The 13764-nt window shown below is 50.3% G+C and overlaps 1 protein-coding gene across 5 annotated transcripts in view; it reads right to left on the reverse strand.

The window, feature by feature from the left end:
* The window catches only part of SLC2A13 (solute carrier family 2 member 13), a 341591-nt gene that overhangs the window by 38612 nt on the left and 289215 nt on the right, over positions 1–13764 (reverse strand). For 4 of the 5 annotated variants that reach the window (XR_016213163.1, XM_070049659.2, XM_051850398.3 and 1 more), the window contains one exon: positions 7927–8052. Coding sequence is in view for 4 of the 5 variants with exons in the window: in XM_070049659.2 (XP_069905760.1) it covers positions 7927–8052 (126 nt within the window). In the remaining variant the exon portion in view is untranslated. Of the gene's footprint in view, positions 1–5481; positions 5693–7926; positions 8053–13764 lie in introns of those variants that run through there. The other variant, XM_051850400.3, reaches the window with a different exon arrangement.

Genomic DNA, 13764 nt, shown 5'->3' on the forward strand with positions numbered 1-13764 from the left:
TGCTCCATTTGTCTGACTCAGGATTCCAGTGAGGCCCACTGGGCGGCGGTCAGTTTTTATTGAAGGACTAGAGGATGAAGGAACTTCGGAGAGATTCGGAAGCACTGCTCCTGTCAACACCATCGCCACATCACAGCGCAACTTCCCTTAGATTTAAAATCTAAAACCATGACTCAGCACATGTTCTTTGGAATGTTAACGACACAGAACTCCTAAGCTACAACTATTTTTACATCGGAGTTCCCTTTTTTTTTTTTCTTTAAAGAATGTCATTCTTGGAAATCGTCTGCAACTTGCCCAGTGAATCTTGGATCACTCCGTGTTTTGTAAGTTTAAACTAGGGGTGACTTCCAGTACAACTGATTGCTTGTTCTTTCATCTCGGTTATATTCCCAAATTCTGTCAAGCCATAATCACATTCCAAGAGGAGGCAAAGCACTCATGAATGTTCTCTTAACGTTTGCCTGCACTCCGTGATTTCTTTGTGACAATTAAGAGTGAGATGAACATAAAACATGAAGTCCGGGGATAAGACTTCAAACCCGAATCCTCCGTTCTGATGGAGACTGCACCGCTGGTGTTTTAATGTCACTGCTATACCTCCCGAGGAAATGACTTACGGATGTAGACGGGAAGCCTAACAACTTAGGAGACATAAGCTCTTCAAAGATATTTAATGAATTATTTATAACGTATTCATTGTACTTGAAAAATAGCCTAAACTTTTTTGAAAATAGAGGCTAAAGTGAAAACATCCATTCCTTTAAGAAAATCGCGCGAAGGCCTTAAATGACCACTAAAGAATTTCATGAAGATTCTGATAATTTTCAAGCACTATCATAATATTCTAAGACAAGACAAAAGGAGCAGATGAAACTTCTTACAAACTAAAAAATGCTCTCGTAGGAAAAAGCGAACCCATCTGCCCATGAGACAGGTAATTCTGGTTAGTTCATCCAGTTCTTTAACACAGAAAGATACAACAGACTGTGGAATGAAGGTGCAAGAGACCTTTTCGGGGGGCCACACCCCGTGTCTGAGACACCCCGCCCCAGAGCTCACCCGCAACCTTTGCTCCTCAGACGCTCCCCGATTTCAGGTCTCGAAAAGCCGGGGTGCATCTCGAAAACTCACTCCCAGTTTGCACATCCTACGACACCTGTGAAACGGTGAATCCAGGTAACACCTGAGAAATGAGTGCTTTGTTGTTGTTGTTGTTATTAAAGGAGTTCTGAAACCCAGTGGGCAGGAAGCACCGGGACAGCGATGACACGCAGGGTGCCCTTGCATCCGAGTAACCATATTCTGGCTCGCACAAGCCGTCCAGCAAAAACCTTTCCCGGGTATGTGAATGCCTAAGGAACCATACCAAGTATATATTTAATGCTGTTTTAAAAACAGGTAACATTTAAAAATGCTGGTGCTGGCCGGCACCGCGGCTCACTAGGCTAATCCTCCGCCTGGCAGCGCCGGCACACCGGGTTCTAGTCCCAGTCGGGGTGCCGGATTCTGTCCCGGTTGCCCCTCTTCCAGGCCAGCTCTCTGCTGTGGCCCGGGAGTGCAGTGGAGGATGGCCCAAGTGCTTGGGCCCTGCACCCCATGGGACTGCACCCCATGGGAGACCAGGAGAAGTACCTGGCTCCTGCCTTCGGATCAGCGTGGTGCGCCAGCCGCAGAGCGGCGGCCATTGGAGGGTGAACCAACGGCAAAGGAAGACCTTTCTCTCTGTCTCTCTCTCTCACTGTCCACTCTGCCTGTCAAAAAAATAAATAAATAAAAAATAAAAAAAAATGCTGGTGCCACCCAGCCTTCCACATCCCTTATATTAATACATCCCCAAATGCTGTGCCGTGCTCGCTCCCTGTTCTTCACTCTTCATAATTCCCTCTCCCTTTTCTCATCAGAATTTTCTCTTCTAAAACCTCGGCTATTCCCGTTAGGTGCTACTTCACGTTAACAGCTCTCCACCACCCACAGCAGTGTCCCCACACACAGGACACCTGGCCGTCCCCTTTCACAACTGTCCACTGCCCTGTACTACTATTTCATCATTTTTTTAAACAATGAGCTTTGTCCTATAACTCACAAGACACAGAAGAATCCAGACAGACGATGCTGAAGTAACCACAGAGCACAGGACCCAGGGGGACGTGCAATGCCCAGCTGACCTTGCACATGCCGCGGGTCTGTCTCAGGTAGTTAAGTGTTCTGCTTCACATTGTGGTCCAAGCTAAGAACACCATGGTTTTGGGATCCTTTACTGCAGAGGGAAGAGAAACACAGCAAATGCTTGTTTGTCTCTCCACGCCCGAATGGTGTGTGTACAAATGATGCAAGCTGGTTCCACTCTCCTTTCCCTGGCCAGGCAAGGCACGTGGACAACACAGAAGGGGCCGGGGAAGTGAAATCCTTGCCCCTTGAGTGGCAGCAGACGCTCTGAACAACACGCAACCAACCACGCTTGCTGAGAAGACTATTGTAATGCAAACTGGCCGAAAACACCAGTGTTATCAGTTTCTAGTTGGCTCATCTTTCCTGCCCGAGTGCTAGAACTATGCTGGTGCCAGATGATGCCCTGCTTCGTATACTGGGAATATTTAAAGGGTAACTCCACCTCACTGTGTGACTCAGTCATCTCCAGGTCTGGGCTCTCCGCACGCCATTGCTTCTACAATTTGCATATATATAAAACTGCACAAAAACCAAAAAATTCCCAAGCAAAGCCTCTGACCACAGGACCCGAGGTCAGACTTGCAGAATCAGCTCCAGCCACACGCTCCCCACCCTCCGCCCAGGCTCCCCCTGCCCCGACCTGGCAACTTCGCCTCTGCTGTGTGACACCTGCAGGCGCTTTACTGCACCATCCACTGTAGTGAAGACCCCACTGCCTCCTTCAGTCCTACTCAGCGAGAATCCACAGGCTCCTTTTCAAAAGAGGCATGAACAAAACATAAAAAGCAAAAGGGAACACACGTTGACCAGAAATCTAAGATCTGAGCCAAAAATGAAAGGTAGCAAAGCGACTACTTGGATAAAAACGCTGCGACATCTCCAAGAAACCAGACAGAACAGTTTCCAGCTGCATCCATGGTGGACCAAGCCTGTGGCCACACGGGGGACGCAAATCACACCTTTGCAAAAACTGATTAAAGGAAGAGAGGGGGTGCGGAGGGAGGCACACGTGGCTGTCTGCTTAGAACTGTACCTATGGAAGGCATGGAACCTACTCTCTTTAATAAAAAAGGATAAAAAAGCCAAAACTGGACAACTTAATACGGGAGAGAGAGCCGAATTATGAAGAAATGTTCCAGTTTGCTGATTTGTACATTTTGCAGCCCAAGTAACATCAGAACCTGCAACAGAGACAGTCACTAAATCCAAGCTTCTGGACATGAAAAAATCATAACCCAGAGGCACGTGGCATCTGCGGCTATTTATGGAGAAGGGAATCCGACAGGCACACGATGTGCAGCTGCTGCTCGCGGAGGGACTAACCCGGCGGAATGCCTTCTGCTCCTCCAGGGACACAGGGAATCGCACACAATTCACAAAGTACGGTGGACTCAAATATTCTCCAGGGGCCACTCCACGTCTTGCTCTATCAACGTGTGCTGGCAAAAATTACTTGTGACCTACACTGACAGGGATTTAGGAAAACGGCTAGAGGGTTTCCTACCCCTCATATGAACGACTGATCGAAAGGGAACCTGAACACGGAGACCTTAAGAAACTGATGGAGTTTGTTAATGACAACATACATGCTTATGTTTCTAACACCAAATGGATCTATCTCCTTAAAAATGAAATAAAGGCAGTTACAAAGCAAACAGTCCTTTGGTTTTGCTGTCTGGCAAAGTTTTGAAACACACTCGTTCTCACACCATCACCAGAGATGTGTGGCCTCCCTGCCACACCAAGGGGATACTCCGAGGAAAGTGCTCAACACATCTTAGAATAACTTTAAACAGCATTTCCGCATAGTAGGGCTACAGGCAGTAACACACCGATGGACCCTCAAAACACTTTAGTGCTGAAATTAGTAGCATGCAACCACTGTGCTAATTACAATCGCATGGCTCTCATTTTGTTTATTTCACGGGTTCTTTTTCTGAGTATGGATGTGCAAGATGCCGCTAAAACAACCGGAGTGGCACATCCTCTCATCTGAAACTGGGCTGACTTCGAACGTACGGGTATGAGGCACGGCAGACAGGGAGTTCGCAAAGCTCACGGACAGCCCGTGCAATGAAAAAAACCTATGCATTTTTTTTTTTTTTGCACCAAAATAAACTTACCTTTTAATTCAATTTCCCATGAGTTTTCTGGCATACCCTCATATTAACAATCATTGACTGGAGACCTGATGTTGTACAAAACACCAGGACAGAGACAATGGAATGGACACTGCGGAAGAGGAGATACACCCAAACACAGGGCACTGTCACAGGAGGTGGGCCGGCCACCAGATCCACAGGACAAGTGCTGTGCTCAGGGGCTGTCGGTGACCCTGGCTACTGACCACCTTCCCCTTGGTCTGATGCCCATCAAAGATGACTCTCAGACCCATGAGATGCCAAGCAGTCGCCCGGCAGTGACCGCAGACAGAAGGCTGGGGCAGGGGCCAGACACAGCCTGGGATCAGAGGCGTGCCTGTCGGGAGTCTGCCGGTGGAGCCCACTCTTCCCTCTCCAGGACCTGCTTGCAGTCCAGGTCAGTTACTTGGTGGCATCTTTCACAGAGAGGTGCAGCTCCGGCTACAAGAGCGGGCGGCGTCCTCAGGTTCCTGGGAGCTGCCCGTGTGCAGAGGTGGCCTTGTCTCCTGGGACCCAGGACCAGCCCACGTCACTCAGCTGAGCGGCAGGTGGTGCTGGTGCTGCAGGACCTTTCTGAGGTCCTGACGCCTGTCGCCGCGCTCAGGGCCATCACGAGGCTCCTGCAGGGGCTGGAAGTCCAGGGCGTGGGAAGGCTTCTTTCTGGGGGCTGACCAGAGACCATAACGAACAAGCAGCATCTGATCCGCACAAAGTGATGGACAGAACTCGGGCGGGGATGAAGCAGGAGAGGGGGCATCAACTGCAGGCAGAAAGCACGGCATGAGGGGAGGCAGGGAGGCAGGAAATCCTCACGGTTATTCCAGCTACGGCAAGGGGTGCAGGCTGACTGCGTCCGCAGGGGGAGCGCAGACCCAGCGGGGAAGAGGCAGGGGCTGTCTCACTGCAGCCTGCCGCCAAGTGTCTGCTGAATGAATACGGCGAACAACACATTGCTGAACAGGGAACCTATCAGGCTATTTCAGTCGTTCTAATTACGGAGCTAAAATGCTGCTTTACAGGAAACGAAGCATCCCCCATTGGTAAACACTACACAACAGTCAGGAAGAGAGTATTTATGGTTCTATCTTTACAGAGAGACAGGAGGGATGGGGGAGATGAGAGGACACAAAGAATTAGGATTCTTTTTTTTTTTTTAATTTACTTATTTATTTGAAAGTCAGAGTTACACAGAGAGAGGAGGAGAGGCAAAAAGAGAGAGAGAGAGAGGTCTTCCATCTGATGGTTCACTCCCCAATTGGCTGCAATAGTTGGAGCTGTGCTGATCCAAAGCCAGGAGCTTCTTCTGGGTCTCCCACGTGGGTACAGGGGTCCAAGGACTTGGGCCATCTTCTGCTGCTTTCCCAGGCCATAGCAGGGAGCTGGATTGGAAGTGGAGCAGCCATGACTAGAACTGGCGCCCAGATGGGATGCCAGTGTTTCAGGCCAGAGCGTTAACCCGCTGCGCCACAGCGCTGGCCCCAAGAATTAGGATTCTAACGCATTTGTCTCTTAGGGAGTGCTGCCTTTAATCTAGAAAGGGTGTTAGTGCAGGCCATTTTTGCACAGGACAGGATGTCTTTATAACTGTCTGAGTATGCTATGATTTCATCGTCACAGCAACCGTGTTTTCCAACACGGCAATGAGATGTGCCCATTTAGCAGGTGTGGAGCGGGGCTCAGAAAGGCCAGGCCGCCCCACGGCTATCGGTGCAGGAAGTGAGCGTGCCTCCTTCTAGTACTCCACAGCTTCACCCCTGAGAGGGGGCCGACGGCAGCTAACTCAAGGCTCTCACGTTTGCTCTAGGAAAGTGTCCATGGTGTTTCCAGAGGCACTGGGGAGCCCTGCTCAGGGCTCTCCTCTGATCTCCGCACTAGGAGCTGGACGTGTGCAGCACTTCTCTGCACTGTGTCCTCTGCTGACTCCGCAGGCCACCTCCGCAGCCCCACTCCCTGGCTGCCTCCACGGCCCCACTCCCCGGCCGCCTCCACAGCCCCACTCCCCGGCCGCCTCCGCGGCCCCACTCCCTGACTTCCTGTGGGGCTGTTGCGCTGTGGACCCTCACACCTTACTTTCCAATATGAATCTGCTCATATGAAGCTGGCTTTTCACTACTAAATAACAGGGGTGATACAAAGTTATTGTTTTCTAGTTTTACTTACACTGGTTCTGCGTGGTGACGACTAGATTTACTTAGGATTTGTTGCAATAGACAAGAAACTGCACACGTCTATTACTGCTAAACAAATTTCGTAACAGTCATAATTCTGGGCTAGTAACTGCCAGAGTTTTATTTTCTTGCCCTGCTGGAAAAAAAACACAACCCTACTGGTCTGAAGCTGTCAACTAGTACATCCGGAAATATGTAATCAGTTCACTCACTAATGAAGCTTGGCTGATGAAATTATACACTAGGTGCTTTTAATAGAAGCTCTTCTAAGTTTCTGAAATAGTAACTCCATTTAAAAAAGTCCTTTGTAATGAGTGCATTTAAAATTAGTTTATATTATTTTTAGTTATTTACCATATACTTTACTACTTTGGGGAAATTTCCTAGTAAAATGATGAATGACACCAGCATAGTGACTGATGGTAATACATTATATTTTATAGCTCCTAGAAGGTTGAAGTACTTTATTAGAGGGGCTGGCACGGTGGTTCAGTACGATAAGCCACTGCCTGTGACACTGGCAACCCGGACAGACTGCTTGTTCAAGTCCCGGCTGCTCTGCTTCCAACTCAGCTTCCTGCTCATGCGCCTGGAAAGGCAGACGTTGCTGGCCCAAATGCCTGGGCCCCTGCCACCCACGTGGGAAACCAGGATGGAGTTCCTGGCTCCTGGCTCTGCATGGCCCAGACCTGGCCATATGGGGAGAGAACCAGTGGGTGGAAGATCTCTCTTTGTCTCTTGCTCTTCCTTTCAAATAGATAAATAAACAAATGAAGCTTCTACAAAACAAGGACTTTATCACAGATCCTACTGCCTTTAGAGAAGTACTATGAGGTAGGCGGGATGAGAGGATACTGTTCTTTTTAATGCAAATGTGAAATAAAAGAGGTTAAAGCCATGTCCCTCACGTTTGTGACAGTGACGGTACTGAGTCTACACACACATTCCATCTGTGCCTATTCGCACACCCAGCGCGCTCAGGGACGGCCTACACACCAAGGGTCAGCAACCTCTCTCCTTAGTTTGCTGAATTTCACGGATCCCTGGGAAAGCTCTGTAGGTAACACACCATCTACAGTGGTATCTGCTCACCGCGACTTCATGGTTTTCTGCTGTCCCCTCCGCTTTGGGAGTTCGCAGCTGACAGTGTGGCAAAGTAGCCAGTGTGCAGCGGGGGAGGCTGCCGGGCAGGCTGGGGAGACATCGGCCTACAATGCAGGATGCATACCCCGGCAGCTCCCGGGGCCGTGTCAGGTCTGCGACAGGGGTCTCTGCCAGCGAGGCCCGAGTCTGCGCCCTCCCAGTGCAGGAAGCACGCACCGCAGTGCTCTGCACCCACCCCCAGCAGGTCTTCACCCATGAAGACTGCTTAGGAGGCCTGGGTGAGCGCAGACCTGAACAACCCGCCGGCCGCGTGCTCCTGCCCCACGTGGGGAGGGACTAACCTGCCCCAGGCTGCCTCACTGGTGGACGCCTTATTGACAGGAAGGCAGGAGGAGTCGACGACAGTGGATCTATTCATCTTGTAGCAGAAGCCGCAGTCTGGGTCCAGCATGCACTCATCGCAGTAACTGGGAAAGAAACAGAGTCATGGTCACGTGTGCGGCACAGCAGGCGCCCATGCATGCTGTGTGCGGCCCTGCGTCTCCCACTTTATTTTGGGCCCTGGGACAAGTGCCTTTAACCAAGGCAAGTGGCTCGTGCTGAGCTGGGCCAGTGCTGGCCAACCTGTCTCCTCCACGCCCCCGTCCTCCTACGTCAAGCCTGGAAGCACCGGACACAGTGCAGGCTGCGACCTGAGGGCTTTGGGGTGGCCGAATTCAGCTGCTGTGGAGCGAAGTAACCTTTGCTTTCCCAAAACACTGTGATTTATTTTCAATTTACAGACTGGTGCCTCCTAACCTGACTGCAAAAATGTATCAAAAAAAATTAAGTGTTCTTAATTGTCTCCTCTGTTTTAAAAAACTGTGTTGCTGGGTGTGTGATCTTGCAGTTAAGACACTAGTTAGGATACTCAATGTCCCAGAGCTGAGCGCTTGGATTCAACTCATGGACCCTGGCTCCTGACTCCAGCTTCCTGCTAATTCAGACTCTGGGAGGCAGCAGGTGATGGCTCAAGTGGTTGAGTCCCTGCCCCCACATGGGAAACTTAATGGGGCTCCCAGCTTCCAGCTCTGGCTTGGCCCAGCCTTGGTTATTACAGGCAGTTGGGGAATGAACCTGTGGATGGGAGCTCATTCTGTCTCTCTACTTCTCAAATAATCAATCAATCAATCAAATTGTGGAAACAGTTTCTCCTCTATCCTGAAATAGAAAATTCAAAACAAGCAAATAAAATTATACCTAAAGCACAAAGTTAAACCAAAAATGCCACCATCCAAATATACTCACCTTAATACCTTGGTGGACATCTATACTTTTAGCAAATACACACCAAGTATTAACTGTGTTGCTATTCTTAATTTAAAAGAAGCAGACATAGAAAAAAATGCTAACCTTCCTCCATGTTAACCTCATACCCTGGTTGGATCACAGAGCAATCAACCAACCCCAAGAAAATTTTTCGGAGGCACGAATCTTTAGAAGGCGTGGCTGGCCAACCTAAGCCTGCAGCCTGTTTACACAGTCACACCTGTGACTACACAGTTCTGGAGCACCCCATATGCAGCAGGCAAGGACAAAGCACCGGAGACAATAAGGACGAACAAGCCCAGGTCCCTAACCCATAGAAGATGCTAGGCAAGGCTGAGAAAGAGGTGCACAAGCAAGTAACAGCAACACCTGCTTGATGGGAGGCAGGCGTGACCTCCCTGATGGATGCAGACCGATTCTTTTTGCCTGCAGGAGCTGGGGTTAATTTCAGAGGTGGTATTGGCACTAAATTATAAAAGAAATTCTCCAGGCAGAGAGGAGGCGGGAAGCACATTTCAGAGAACTGCTCACTTTATTACTAAAGATCAGTCAGCACAGACTTATTAAATATCTACTATGTGCAAGTCATTACAGCATAGAGCATGAGAGGAGAAACAGGTCATTCCAAAAAGGCAGCTGACACAGGCCAGGAGGCCAACAAAGACAGGAAGGACAACGCTTACGACACCCCAAGATCCAACATGGAAACACTGGGCTTGTTAAAAACATTCGGTGTTTGACCATTTTAATCTCCCCTCATTAACTTCCTGCCATCAGTCACCCCTATTTTTGAAGGAGACGCCAGCACTAGACAAACAGCAGAGGGGAGACCCTGCAAACCCTCCTGGGAGGTCACTAACCTTCAGAACGGTGATTCGGCAAAGCAGACGGCAAAGCGTCCACACCAGTGATAAGCACACTAAACCCAACATTGAAGGCTCTAGCAGTGAGCACCAGGAGCTGCTGGTGTTGGGAATGCCACCAGGCTAACGTGAAGAGGAGGGCAGGAGTTTCTATTAGCATTTTGTCTGCATTTTTCCCCTCTGAGGTCTGACTCCTAATCCTTCCACAGGCCTTCAGTGACAGTCATTTGGGGATGGGCAACTGGTCCACCTCCACAGACAGGACTCTACACTTAACTTCTCTGAAAACAAGCAGTTCCTATAGAAGTTCAGAAGCATAATGACACAGGGTAATAGTTACTGAGAACTTCTGTGTGTGCACTGCCCAACATGCGAACTGTTACTCACCATGGGCTTCCTCACACAACCAAGCAACCAAGTCTGACCCCAATGCCCCACTAAGCCAACTCGCTTCTGAAATGATCACCCCATAAGCTACTCATCCAGGTGCCGGAGGAAACAAAGGTTTGGGAATAAACAAAACCAAAACTCTCGGACTTCCTGGAGCTGCTTTGCATATCTGACCAGCTATGCCCACAGGTTAACTGACCCCTCCACCTGCCTCTAAGTAGATCAGCTTTCTCCTTATCCAGTTTCTTGGCCACGGCCTATCACTGCAATGTCCTCAAAGTCCCTGCTTTGCATCCCACTCCTCCAGCAAGACCCCTAGAGCAACGTGGGTACAAACGTTGCCTTTTACATGCCCTCACTCACATGGCCAAATGTGGTTCCAGCAATCACAGTACAGGCAGATCAACGGCTACTTAGGAATTCATGACAGCCAGCCTCAAACAGACCTTCAGCGAGTCAGACACTTTGCATCCTGTCCTCCAGTCCACTGCACACCAGGACCGTGTATGCAGTGACCCCACATGCAAACCACCTCAGATCTTCACGTTCTTCCAACATCCAGCTCTGCATTTTCCTGTCCTTTCTGCAAGTGACTTGGCCTCTGGCTTTAGAGGGAGAAGGCAGCAGAGAGGCACTGCGTCTCCCAAGAGCAAACACGGTTGTCGGTGCTTTCCCACAAGCGGGTTACACAGCCAAGGTGGTTCCGCCTAAGGCCAGCTTCCGGACCGCGGCTGTGTTCCCCACCCGTCTCAGAGCCTTTTGGTTTCTGTTCCTTGCTCTGCTTAAGTGCTTAGCATCTGCAAGTGGACGTTTAAGCTGCTGATTTCAGACCATCCTGCTTGTCTAACCCAGGCACTTATGGCTGCACATTTCCCCGCAAGCACTGAGTTAGCTGCGCCCTGTATCTGGTATGTTGTATCTTCCTTTGTAGTCATCTCAGACCTCTAAGCTCTCCTGTTTCTTCGCTGACTTGCTGGTTATTCATGAGTGTTAATTTTCAGTTACTTGCATCTTCTCTGAATTTGTTAATTGTTTCTGATTTTCTTTGACCGTCACTGAAGCACAGACTCCGATGACTTCAGTCCTTTAAGTCGACAATGGTTTTCTATGTGGCCTAGCCTGGGGCGGGCCCCTCACTGGTTCAGAAGGGTGTGTGCGCCCTCCAGTCGCTGGGTGGGATGCTCTACAGATGCTGCTCAGATCCACGGTTCTAGTCGACACACAATCTACTCCTGGTCTGGGACAGTTCTCCCCTGGCCTCGCTTCACCCGCCTCCCGGAGACGGCTGTCGCCTGCACGTGTGGCACAGGCCAGCAGTTCAGCCCCCTGCTGGTTGCTGTCACTCAAGTTGTACAGGCCCACTTGTCGACTTACTCTCTGTCTTCTCGCCGCCGGAGTGAGCACAAAGTACGCGGCCTACTAAGCTGCACCAGCTCCTCTCTGCCCCTTTGCAGAAGTTTGCTGATGCCTGACCTAGCGTGCACCCACAGACCCCACAGGCACACTTCCCACTCCTCTCCTGTGAGCTCCCACGCTGCCTTCCTCTGAGAGCAGCAGCTCTTCCACGCAGGCCCCCTGCCCTCTGGCTGCACTTCCAGCCCACGGACAGCTTCCTGATAAACCCCTGGGATGTCGCTCAATGCTTCCCCACGGGCCCTTCTCGATCAGCCACCCTGCAAGGCGTCCCGTTGGCTCTTCTAGTTACCTCCTCTAGGCTACTCCACACTGACAGAGCAGTAACACACACAGGCAACAAAGCCGGGGAACACTCACAGCACTCAGCTGTAGCTGGATCCGGAGGCTGCGCAAGTCTCACCTGCACCTAACGGTAACCTGCCCTACTCCCATGCCCGATATCCCAAACACCCACAAGTTGCTTCAAATCCCAGTCCTTATTCTGTCCCAGTCTCCTAGGAGACAACCTCTCCTTGGCTGGAGTTCAGAACATTCCGGTGCCTTTCTGCTCTGACGCGTGGTCACGAGAACTCCTGGGAGCTGCCTCCCTAGGAAGCAGGCGCTATGACTCACCTGGGAGCTGCCTCCCTGGAATGCAGGTGCTGTGACCCTCCTCCCAGGGGGTCCTGCCCTACAGCGGGACAGGCAGAGTTCTCCTCATTTATCACTGGGTCATCCCCATCCATCCATCAACTGCACTTCTGCACGGCCATCCTCAGGGACACAGCAGGTGCCCTGGGCTTTGGGTCTGCCCTCCTGAAGGCTCCCATGTCACAGCTAACTCCAGGTGAATTAATCTGTCCTGCTTCTCTCTGCTTCACTGCTCTTTCTTACAGGGGTGTCAGCCACGACCCCAGAGACCGGCAAAGGGACTTTTTATCCCCTACTTTTTTTTTAAAGATTTTATTTAATTGACAGAGTTACAGAGAGAGAGAGAGAGAGACAGGTCTTCCATCTGATGGTTCACTTCCCAGATGGCTGCAACAGCTGGAGCTGAACCGATCCGAAGCCAAGAGCCAGGAGCTTCCTCCAGGTCTCCCACGCGGGTCCAGGGGCCCAAGGACTTGGACCATCTTCTACTGCTTTCCCAGGCCATAGCAGAGAGCTGGATCAGAAGAGGAGCAGCCAGGACTAAAACCAGTGCCCACATGGGAGCCAGCACTTTAGGTTAGGGCTTTAATCCACTGCGCCACAGTGCCAACCCCTCTCCCCTACTTCTTATTTCATGGCCAAATCTGACAGCACTAGGCAGAGAGGTTCTCAGCTTCAACTCAGACATGAACAAGGCCACTCTGTCCTCACTTCTTTTCCTCTTTGCCTTGGAAAGGAGAAGTTCAAGGTCATCCTTGGGGCACAGCTTTGCAACTGAACCTCTCTGGGTACATCAACACTGTGTCTCACTGGTTATTCTCTTCTCTTTTAAACACGGCCCATGGTCCACGTGCAGACAGAAGTCTTGCCTGTATTACAGACATATGGAAATCCGTCCTCCCCCTGCCTCTCTCCAGTCAGGTCAGGGGTTTGCCCAGAGGCAGGAGCCATGGGGTCCTGTCTGGGAGCAGAGGCTGCTGGTCCTCACTTGAATCCAGAGTAAGGCGAGATCCTATGAATCCTTCAACCTTGACCTAGATTTTTTTTTCCATCACATAGCATTGTTTATGGAAAAATTTCCCCAAATGTAATTTCCACCTGACATTTAGAAACTAACATAAAACCTTAAATATCCCAGGAATCTACTAATTGACCTTTTGCAGAGAGCAAATATCACAACCACAGCTTTAACAAATGGCATTCAACAAAAGGAACTTCTCGTGGTGGACTATTTTCTCCTCATAATTTGCTCTTTGAGGTTTTCACGAACATGACTTGATGAACTTATGTAAGGTTTACTAAATATGAAAGTCGATCATTTAAATATATTGGCACACAACACCGCGTGTTACACTGCTGCTTGGGCCCCCAGCATCCCACATCGGAGCGCTGGCTCAGTCCCCAGCCGCTCTGCTTCTGATCCAGCTTCCTGCCATGGTGCCTGGGCCCAAGTGCTCACGTTCTTCTCATGTGGGAGACCAGGACGGAGTCCCTGGCTCCAGGCTTCAGCCTGGCCCAGCCCTGGCTACTGTGGACAACTGAAGAGTGAACCAGCAAGTAGAACACCTCTCC

This window comes from Oryctolagus cuniculus, chromosome 9 (genome assembly GCF_051225735.1).
Source record: "Oryctolagus cuniculus isolate XC-2025 breed Fujian yellow rabbit chromosome 9, ASM5122573v1, whole genome shotgun sequence".
NCBI classification, from domain to species: domain Eukaryota; kingdom Metazoa; phylum Chordata; class Mammalia; order Lagomorpha; family Leporidae; genus Oryctolagus; species Oryctolagus cuniculus.